General features: G+C 33.6%; 1 protein-coding gene across 1 annotated transcript in view; it reads left to right on the forward strand.

The window, feature by feature from the left end:
* STPG2 (sperm tail PG-rich repeat containing 2) overlaps positions 1 to 12,000 on the forward strand; it is a 148,476-nt gene that overhangs the window by 11,986 nt on the left and 124,490 nt on the right. The window contains exons 4-5 of the mRNA XM_062574964.1: positions 4,790 to 4,905; positions 7,117 to 7,228. Of these exons, the coding sequence (XP_062430948.1) occupies positions 4,790 to 4,905; positions 7,117 to 7,228 (228 nt within the window). The remainder of the gene's footprint in view (positions 1 to 4,789; positions 4,906 to 7,116; positions 7,229 to 12,000) is intronic.

Genomic DNA, 12,000 nt, shown 5'->3' on the forward strand with positions numbered 1-12,000 from the left:
GTGTGCTGTAACACTGGAAGGCAGTCCATTAGTGCCTGAATTAATGCACTCAGGGACTTTTAATTCTTCATGGAATCTATTTCCATATTTAATTATGGGGAAGTCATAGAAAAAAGTTACAAAGCACCTTCTTCATCCATTTCGTTGTCAACGGGAGTGGCGATTAGTAATTCTTCTTCAAGTTATATTGCAGCGTTCACTTAAAATAATGCAGCTCCTTGCTGAGCTTGCTCCAATTAAGCCATATTTTATTTGCTAATGACTTACCAAGTTGACAATGACCTTGAAGTTGGTATTGTCAACACTTCTTGGCATAAAGAGCTAGGTGATTTAGAGTTATTAAGAGTGCATCAATTTATTCTTTAGTCTTTGTCAGTATTTTCAAAAAGCTTTTAAATTCCATTAGATAGGATACTTTACCTGAGTAATGTACAGGTTAGTAAGTTAAGTAACAGTCACTTTTTATTATTTTTACTGCAGACTTTAAATGGGAGTGTGTGTGTGTATAAATAAATAAGTCAATGTTACTATTCTTGAGTTTGAAAAAGTGTATTGGTTCATCTGCTTCATCTTTAAAACTGAATAGCTTTAGTCACTATAAATGCAATTTGTTACTGTCACATTTCTATTAGTCATAAATGACTTGTATAAATGTATTTATATATATTTAGATATTGAGTTTCAGTAGCTTAGAAATTATACTTTATCGTCTGGCGGAAAAGCATCAATTTAACAGAAAACATGATTTAGTTCACCATATATAAAACAATAGTATAATTGAATAAGTTGCTGATTTTTTTATGAATCCTTGATCATTTAGGATGAGGGAAGATGAATAATAAAATTCTCTCTCTCTCTCTCTCTCTCTGTATATATATAGTGCATAACTGCTTATTACCTCATATTTATGTCTTAATAATAACACATAACCCGTATGCCATTAGATACAATTGAAAGGGGGCTAGTTTTTGAACGTTTTAGGCAATCAAAATTATCTTTAGGACAAATGACTGTTGTAAGGAACTCTGTCATTAAATAGATTTCTTTACTTTTCAATTTGTTATTTTTTAATCATATTTTTCCTCCTGAAAACTGATGTTGCATGTTTTTTTTTTAATCCAGATGCACTCTTCATATATAGTTACATTGTCACTTCATGCTTATTTGCTGTTGGAGCTTACTCACTGAATGCCATTAAAAAAAAAATCAAACTGCCATCTTAGTCCTCAGTCAGATGTTTTGAGAAGCTACTCCTTTTGTTTTGCCTTCAAGAAATGAGTCAATATGCCATAAAAATTGACTTTAATGGAGCCATCGTGATGTGCATTTACCATAACTGAGAAACCATATGATAAAATTGCTGTAACCTGTTTCTTTCTTAAACCTACATTTCTGTTCTCAGTCTCTTCAGTATATTTAAGAGAGTGTTACATGGCTTCTGGGCTATAGACTGTGAAGGCCCTAGGATACTCACAATTATTGAAATGTTGAATAACAGTAGACAGTATTACCTGAAGCCTTCATAGACACCAGTCTTAGTAAATAGAAAGCACAGATTTCAGTTAAAAAAGATATTTGACCATGTGCATAAACTATAAATATACAAATGAATTTCATCTCTTTAAGCTAAAAAGAAAAGACTTTTAAAATTACTTTTCCAATTTTACAGTAAACAGTAAATCAAGTGCTGAACATTCTTCTGTAGATGCTAAAATATGGGTAGAAGTGCCAGTCATTGGTAAACTACTGGATGATGTATTCCTATAGTAATGTATTGTTTTTCTGCCTAATTAGTGTTATTTAGAAATACATGTTTGTCTGAAATACAAATTATTGGGACAAATGATTTTCTCTAAAACTGCATAGTATGACTAATATTTTAAAAGCAAAGAATACTTTTAATGTTTTGTTCCTTTTTGGGGGACTTCAAATTTTCAGTGCAAAATCCTGACGACTCAGTGCAATCAGCAGTGATGCTTGAAGTTGCTCATGGTTTTCAGATGTTTTTCAGTAATATGAAACTCACTGCCCTGTAAGTCGGGAACATCTGAAGAAAGGAAAATTTGCGTAGAATAGGAGATAATGACTATATTTTTTACCTTTTTTTGGATTTGCAAAACTTTTTCTGTGCCATAATATTAATTTGCTTCTGTGATAATGAAAAGTGTACACTTCCACGAGGTATAAAATGTTTAATATGTCTAATATTTTTCTAAATACACTACTGTTGTACTGCGTGACGTTCGTTTACTTGCCCAGTGTTGTCTTCAGAAAAGAGAAGCAAAAATATGTAGATTAAATCATCTCATTGGTAAGAAGACAATCTGCACATTTTTATTCTCAATTGACTTTTGTATTTTTAGATTGTGCTATGAGTTATTTTATCTCCTTGCTTGAGACCCACAAGCTGACTTTTTTTTACAGCTGACTTCCCTCTCGATGGGATTCAATTTGGAGTTCATTTTACCGTTCCAGTTGCCAAAGAAATTAAGTCTGACTGATGTGAGGCTACTATTTGCTCGACATTTTCACGGATCATATAGGAGATGTTGGAGATTAGGGCCATTCAACTCTTGGAGACATGTGCCAGTGTGGTTTGAATGTATAAGACTCTTCCTGCCATGAGAAGGGTCTGTTCCATCAATAATATCATCCCACTGATTTATTAGTATGATATTAAAAAGTGGATACTTCCACAGAATTAACAAAATAAAAAACGAAATGTGTTTATTCTTATTATAGAGTTCAAAATAAATTAGATTCCTAGAGATCTAATCTTTCACAATTTATTTTTTAAAAAATTATTCTGTACATATCTAGCCTATTTCTTCCATTATATATAAAAACTGATGCCTTGCAGAAGCCACTTGATGGTGCTATAACCCTTTTACTCTGAAAATTAACTTTGTGTCTTTGGGAATGATGGTATATTGACCACAGAGAGAAAAGATGTGCTAGAAAACATGGAAAAATCTCTGTGGATTATGTTAGTGTGTTTGGGATTAGTGACTGAAATTTTAGATACCTAATGTATTTGCTGAACTTGTGGCTTGTTGATCTTGAAATACACGTTTATGAGCCTTATTGCTTCTGTTTTTGTTATGTGTATTTAGCATGGTTTTGATTCTTTAGGTAAGTAATAATTGAATTGGGATAGTAATCCTAGATAAGTGCGGTAAAATATACCTGGTTAATAAGAACAACTCTGCCTGAAATCTGAGCTATTTTTCATGGATTTCCTTGTACCATCCTAGGAGAAGCAACTCTTGCTGGGGAACAGGCATATCCCAGTCAATTCTTCATCAGAGTCTGACTTGCATCTTTTTATTGTAAAAATATACTTCTTGAGAGTGGGGGTTTTCAATGAACTTTCTTGATTAAAGTACTCTTATTACTAGCTTTCGTACTAATCCCTCTAAGCTCTGCTGCAAGTTCCAGTAGCTTAGTTTGTGTTTATGCATGATTTTTACTAATGCTAAAATGTGACCTTTAATAGTCTAGACTGACTATCAGATGTATGCACACAGTTGATTATGAAGCTGAAAAGTCAGTAATCAGATGAAAACAAATATTTCTATGTATCTTTGTGAACCAAAGTACCTTTGTGAGGCAGTGTGTTTTATCTACTTTAGTAAATTTCTTTTAGCCATTGACAACTCATGACTATGTATTCATGTTTGAAACCAACAATTTAGGCTCAAACCTCTGTGTGTGAGGAGGGGAGGAGGGGAAGGGTATGACATCAGTAGTAGAACAAAATGATGCTGTGTGAACATAAAATTTGAAATTTTTTGATATACCTCATGTGAAATGGAACTGTTGCCTCTGGTCTAGCTTCCATAAAACCTGTTGAATAGAATATAACTGGACATAGATTTTGACAACCAGAAAGATGAATATGTAGATGTGTACAAACAGTGTAATTGGACAGATGAGTGGTCCATTGAGTAGGATCGTAGTACTGAAGGCTGTGACTGCTTGAGGTGGAATATGATAACCTAAGTTTTGTGACATATGGTATTCTTATGCATTCTGTTCCATACTATTAGTCCATATAGTTTGGAGATAAATTATTAATCAGTTATTTCTTCCCTATGTCAGTTATCAGTGCATCTCTGGGAGATATATCTACACTCTGCTTGGTGTGTTGTGTATGACTTAAACAGCAGCTTTGAGCAGGAACTAAAATGAAAAAATCTAGCTTGAATAAATGTGGAAAAACTGAAAAATTGTTTCTACAGTGAAATATGCTGTCTGGAATCACAAGCTGCCTACCTGCTGACTGCACTAGTGTTGACTAGAGTCAATATTCTTGAAGCTCTATTAGTTGATAACTGAAGTTATTGTTCTCAGCAGTTTCAGTATTACCCATCACAGCACCATTAGTGAAACAGACTGATGTTAGCAGGAAAATTGGTAGTTTCACGATTGCCATTTACAAAGAACAATGAAACTGGAGGGAATTGTGTAAATGAAATGAAAACCTGCTTGGAGGGCTTTGAAATATAATGAAATTAAACCACTGTGTGATTTACAGTGCAACTGTAGGGTATATAGCAAGCTATGCACATACCAGATTTGCTACAGTGTATAAATGCTTAAGCTTTTTATTATGTATATTTATAGCATTATAAATATTTTTGGCTAGTTGATATTATGTATTTTAGCTTGTACCCTATAAAGAGGGCAAATATGTGGCCAAAATATTGAAAATACTCTTCAACTTATATATATGAATAAATATATACAGATATATATTATTATACGTTTTTTTCCCCCCTTACATCAGGATGTTAATTATTCTACTCTGAAATATAAAGGAATACATTTTGGTAATTTAACTGGAAGACGCTGTGAATTTAAACCTCCAGAAGGGCCAGGACCTGGGCAATATGACTTAACTCAGTAAGTAACAATATGCCAGAACATTTTATTTAATTTTAAAGAACAAACAACTATTTTGGAATCACCAGCTAAAAATAAGTTTTGTTATATCATTTAGTTTTATTTAAAATATGTTAGTGTATTTTGGATATATTTTATAGTAATGTTTTTAACCTTTCTGTTTGCGGTAGGTATTCAGGCTCATTTGCTGTTATTGAGTTTGTGTACATCATGAAGGCTTCCCTTTCATGTATGCAGACAGTTTTACTTGTTTCACTGGAAACTTAAACCTTGTGGTTATTAATTTTGTTGTGGTTTCAGAGCAGTCAACATGATTTTAAAATCATGAAAGCCAATTTACTTTATACTTGATGGCTTTTAAAAGTACAAACTACTTTCAGTAACTTGGCTGAGCTTTTGACTGATCATTCAGGCTGGTCTTCTGCTCTACTTGATAGCCTTTTTTGCACTTTGGAATGGGCCATTCCTGTGCCTTGAGGAGGGTGTTCTTGAATGTCGGCTCACTTACCTCTCCTGAGCTCCTCTGCCCTTCAGAGCCATGTCCTATGGGATATTGCTAAGCAGATCCATGGGCAAGTCAAAGCTAAGGGAGGTGCTCTGCTGGACCTGTTACTGATGAACATAGAGGAATTTGTGGGGGAATGTGAAGGCTGAAGTGATACTGTAGAGGATATAGGGAAGATGTAGGGAAAGCACCTTTTTCATAGCAGAGCTTATAGCCTTGTTATAAGGAAGGAATTGTAAGGAATTCATGTCTGTAAATTTCTGTGAAAGTGCGTATTAAGGTATTAAAGATTATATATTTCTACTACTCTAGAAATATATAATTTTATAGCACATTAAGATACTATAAAAAGGTAAGTATCACCATTTCTTCCTCTTCTGTGTCTTAGGAGTACAAATGACTGGCTCTTATTTCTCTTAAAAACAAAAAAACTGACTTCAGGTTTCGGTTTGTGCCTCTGAGTTTCATACTTTGTGGTGAAATGGGAAGATAGTATGAAAAGTTTAGGAAAGACGGGATTTTTAAAACCTCTTTCAATGACTCTGTTGGCTGGATTAAGGAGCGGTGTGGTCAATCTCCTGCATTGTGAGTTGTGTTTGTAGATGCGGAATGCCCTATGCCCATTAAAAAAAGACACCAAAGCACATAGTCTTGAAATTTACAGACCAGAGCTATGACATGAGCATAGACTGCAAAGTCTTGCCAGTTTGAATCTTTGCCTTACCGTAAATGCCTAAATCATGTATTCCCGGTATAGGCTTTTAAGCCCCAGAGGTCCTCTTAACAATTTTATTCTTTGATACCTACTTAATCCTACTTCTGAAGATAAGAGATTCTAGGTAATGTTACTTAAGTATTGATGTCTGTGTCTGAGCAGAGATGGGCTTGTATGTATATTTCGGAGGCCCAAGTCTAAAGAGTTTGGAAATAAAGTTAAAAATAAAAATTACTTATACCTATGCATTTAAATAATCTACTGATTGTGGCCTTAGTTTTCAGACTGCTGCTTTCAGTAACGTTTTTTTTTTATATGTGGCAGAGAGAAGTACTTTAATATGTGCCTTATCTGCAGGTTGATTGGTCTTAATTTGCTGTTCAAGTGTCTCTGATGATTTAAATCCTTTCCAGGCTTTTCCCCAGACTTACTAGAATGTCATTTGGAGTAGTCATAAAAAAATATTTGTATATTTAAAGTGATTTCCTTTAAAATCTTTTTCCTTAAAACTAAATAATAAAGGCTCTTCAGAGTTGCTGCTACCAAGAGAGTTTGCTATTTTAAAAAAAGCTTGTGATATAGATGAATCTGTTTTGGCTAATTTAAGTGTTAAGGCCTGAATTAGAGTAAGGACCTCATAACTCACTTAAAGTTTTGTTATATGTGCATTTCAGTAACGTATCTCAGAAATCCTGTGTTCTCTTGTCTTTGCATGCTTTTTATTTTTTTCTTCATTGAGTGATTTTTAGTCATTCTATGATAACAACTACATGGTTTTGCCATTATTGAAACATGACTTGTGTTGTTTCTTTGGGCTCACAGTGTATTTGTAGAATATGGTGAGACCTCTCCCATTAAATAGTAATCTAAGCTTTTATTAGTTACTGCAAACAGCAACTGTTTGTAACTGAGGAATATATTTTTCACTAACTGTATTTAGATAGGCATTTAAAAATGAAGACTCATAAATCTTTCCTTTAATTTTCTAAAGGGAAGTGGCACTGCGTTACGAAAATGTCAACATCAAAAATGAAGACAAGAAAAGATATGACCTCTTTATCCCACGGTATCATGAAGTAATAGAATTAAAGGAAGAAAAGAAGGTAATGCCACTTCAGCTTTTTCCTACTGCTTAAAAAGTAATTTACACCTGCAGCTCAGGTATGAAGTTCTTATATGCAGGATGAAAAAACACTGCAATTTATGCTGAAAATGAACAAAAAACAGTTAAGAACGAAAAATTTGCTCTTCTGTTTTACTGTAAATCAGGTAAAATAATTTAAGAGCATAAGCTCTTAATTGTGAGGCTGAGAGTATTTTCACAATTTTTTTTTGGAATGGTGCATCAAAATTGAATGATTTATAGACATAATTCATCTCAGAATTCATCAAGGTCCAATAAATATACCTTAAAATACATCTAGAAGAAATTATCTATGCTGTTGTCTTGATTTCCCTTTAAAATATGTTTTAGACTGAAAAAATGTACATTTTGGTTATTTTTGTACTACGTGGCAGCATATTGGAGTTTTAGGAGTGCATGCTGAGAGAAAGTTAGAAACAGACACATTAATTCCTTATTTTTTTCTCTTAATTAAATACTTTATTTTTGTACATGTTTGTTTATTTTTTTGAGGTTACTTTTAAAAAACGTTATATCATCAACTCCAACTGCATTTTTTCCTTGGAGTTTTTCATGTCTCCTGAAAAATTTATTTCTGGGATAAATCCCATGTTAGAGAAAATCCTGTTCTGTTCTTTTCAACTGTTCTGTTCTTTTCAACTGTTCTGCTTTCACTCTGCCACTATAAAGAATTGTAAGGTAAAAGAGCTAGAAACCACCAAGTTTGAAGGGATCAGTTATAGGAGAACAAGTAGCAGCATTTTACAAAATTCTGAGCAGTAAAGGTAACAAGTTGGATTTTCATTACAGAATGGATAGTCATTAATAAGAGCAAAAAGACAGTAACAACTACAGCTTTGAAAGTAAAAAGCGAATAATTTTGTGTGGGTGGAAGGTTTTGTGCAGGTTCAAAGAACATAAACTTATGTGCAACTCTGCTGTGGTATTTCTTAAAGATGGAATTTGAAAATGTTTATACGTAGATTCAAAGTTGAGAGGAAAATACATTTATTATTAATACAAGACCTTTCAACTTTAAGCCTGTTACAACTAAGACTGTTATATCACTGTGCAGAACTCTTGCAGCTACTTGTTAGCTTTTGCAAGTTTATGTTACACTATCTGATGAGGTCTCTTGACAGAATGGGGTTTTATTGCACAGATTTATTGTGAACCATTATTTCTTTCTTGGGGTCCTCTCAGACTATAATTAATGGGGAAATTAATACCTTATCTCATGCAAAGGGCATAAGACCAAGCAGTGACATGAATGGGAGGAACTGCATTAATGGGGGATAGCTGTTTTCTTGGCATATGATCAGACATATGCCATGCTAAGAGATCTTAATATAAGGTTAGGCCTATTTAGCTCTTCTGTACTTCATTTCTCTGTCCTGATAAACTAGTCCATTTTTCCCTAAGTATGTAGAGCTGTCCTTGACATAAAAGGAAGACAGAAAAAATCATATGAAGGGATATGCAGGAGGGAGTATGAAAGAGCAGAGATGAGAGGATGAGTGCTTTTGTTGAGAAAAAAGCAATACAGGAGACTAGGTAGATCCAGGAAAGAGGGAAGACTTGATGGATGTAGGCAGGAAATGGTACAAAAAAAAAAAAGATAACTGGGTTTGTGCATATAGGTAGAGGAAGAGAATGTATTTTTTTCTATCAGGATTTAAGGTTAAATAAAAAATGGCAAAGGAATATTGCTTCATATTTTCAGATTACAGGAAATCTCATGGCAGTGTTCTTTGTTCTATATGTAGTCATGTGAGCAATCAGCAGATCTCGGTCCTTTGTTTTGAGGCTTAATGTGGTAACTGTAAATACTAATCATGCAACCAAACTTAACACTGAGTTTTGGTACTGGATTTGCTGGTGTCCAGGAAAGAGAAAACGCTAATTTGTGCTTTTCCTAAAGTCAAGGTGTTCATGATGTTTATCCTCCTATGGATCCACAGATTTCTGGTAAGACTTGAGGTTACAATGAAGCATTTTTATTAGAACGGCAACAGAGCAATGACTTGGTCTCTCTACACTATTCCACCCCCCGCCAAGCTTGTAGAATTTCATATCAATGAGTCTGTAGGCTCTCTGTCAAACTTGGTTAAGACTGATGAACAGGTTCAAAATTATTATAGAAGGATGGCTGGACTTGCACACTTACAAGAGAAAGCATGTCCTGGTGATCAAACCGCAAACTGGTATATTTTAATGATCAGTGCATTCTGTTTTAGGATGACAAATTTTGAAATGTAACTGTATGCTTATTACAGTGTCCCCCCCCAGGAAAGAGATAGGTTTTGTAAGTTTCATCTTGTCCAATATTAGCAGCTTCTTGCAAAAGAGAATTTGCAGATTATTAGATCTTCTGTTTCCTCAGACAAAAAACTGAGACTTATTATTTTCAGTTGTGAAAACGATGGTTAATTGTCTGTGAATTTGAATCTGAAAAGGTAACTTGCACTGCAGTTTTTCTGTGTATATAGTAGGCAAAACTGCAGTTGACACCCTGACAGAGCAGGCATAAATTCTTCTATATTTAATAGGAATCTGTTGCTTATATAAAGGTAAGTCTTGGTGTGTCATTAACTCATTAGTTTTATATGGATTTTTAAAATATGAATGAAAAAGAAGGTGAAATACATAAACAACAACAGTTTACAATTATATTGTAAAATATTATCAAGACTTAAGTTGTAAAAGGCTCTCTCTGATAATACTGAGACTTAAATGTTGTTCCTTGTTACTTTTTGGTTATTGGGACTTTGAGAGTTTTTGACTATGTTATGATTTGATAAGAAAATTGCTCAATTTCTATCAAGCCCAAAAGCTACTTGTATTTTTAGCCTAGAAAAATCATGTAATAATACTCTTTACTTTCCAGATAAATTTTATCCTAAAATGCCCAAACTCCTACAAGTATGAATATATCAAGCCTTGTAAAACAAATATGCAGGGATCATGATCTCCAGTTCATAGTAAAGAATACATAGGTGTAATGAGGTTGTGTTCACTTATTATTCAACAGATGAGCATAGGAAGGACTAAAATCTTTTCTTCTGATAATGATTTCTTCCTTATTTTATTAAACCAACTACTGAGGCAACATATTACTGGTTTAATGTCACTACAGAACTGGTTTTCAATATACTATTACATGGTATAATTGGTAAAGAATGTTTCTAATTGAGTCAGTTGCAGTATTTAGTATGTTTGGATTGCCTATCTCCAGCTAGTAAAGATGCATCAAAAATTAAATTGGTGCATCCTTGTGTAGTATTTCGAAAACTTTACATATAATTTTATTACTTCTCAATACTTTTGGATAGAACTGTGACTTTGCTTGTTATAGCTGTATATTAATGAAATTCTGGTTAATCCTGGCAGATAATAACATTATCTGCAGGTTTCACCCCATGGTAACTCAAAATCATAACTTTTTAATTTTTTTTAATATATCATATATTTTATTTTTTTCCTTCTCTAGAGAGAGTTCTTCTTCAGGGTTTCCCCACTGCAACGTCTTGACATTTACTCTCTACCTGAATTGACAAATGATTGGATTTGCATCAATACCTTTTTCATAAGTAGCTGGCTTTTGTGGTGCCATCACATTCATATGGAATGGGCAGAATGAGTTCAATATCCACTCATTCCTGTGGCAATCATTATACAAATCCGTTAGCTTGTGGTCTGTGTGAATGGAGTTCAGTGTAAAAATATTCTCCTGCGCTGCTATCAAAATATGCTTTTAAAAAGCTATGAATACTTTAAGACTTTTGCGACTGTTAAATATTTCCTTTAAATTTTTGGATTTTACTGTTAGTGTCAGTGGCCATGTATGCATAAATTACTGCGGATATTTGGAGCTTTTATGTCACTAGGTGATAAAGCAGAATGAATTTCTCATGTCTTTATTTCAGCTTTTCAGGTTATTTCAGGTCCAAAGAAAAACTTTTTTTTTGTTGTTGTTGTTGTTGAGACATATGAAAAGCATCAGTAAAGTGTGTGTATATTAGAGAGTGTGATAGAATTAGCCTGGTAAGACTAATGTCTTACCTGAAATACTTGTCTTTTGCTTTTGAAGCTTAACCCTTTTGGTCATCAGTCAGTCAACAGTGGCAGGTAGTGACCATTAGGTGGATTCATTAACACCCTGCAGTCTTCTTGTACAGGGTGACCCACATCTGTCTTCATTAGAAGTTTGCTAGTTGCCAGTAGTGAACAGATGGGTCATTATTGTCTACATTGCCCTCTGGGCATACCTGGAGGACAGGCAAAGTCATCCTGTACAAGACACAGATGCATAGTTTCTTCACAGAAATGGAGCAAAATATTTAAAATAATACTAATAATGTTAGGCGTTATCTTCAGATTAGCCTGTTTATTTTTATTGGTTTTATTTTTATTTATTCTTTTTCATACCATTAAGAACATGAGAGTATGGCTAAAAAGAGACTTGAATTATTTACAAACACTTTATAGAAATATTAATAGTTCAGCATTGTTACCTGTTATACATTAATATTTTTATTCAAACTCTACATGTTGATTTCACCATCTCATTTTCTTCTTTACAAGAAGAATATTTTCTATATATCATTCATCATCCTTTTTGCCAGGAGAAGAAAATAAAAGCATTTTTCTGTATTGAATCAGCATTGTTGTTAACACTGCAGAGTTTAAATCCTCTTTCACCACCATGGTTGAACATATTTTGAAAAATACTATATGTTAATTATTCACTAT

The sequence above is a fragment of the Rhea pennata genome, chromosome 4, assembly GCF_028389875.1.
Source record: "Rhea pennata isolate bPtePen1 chromosome 4, bPtePen1.pri, whole genome shotgun sequence".
NCBI lineage: Eukaryota > Metazoa > Chordata > Aves > Rheiformes > Rheidae > Rhea > Rhea pennata.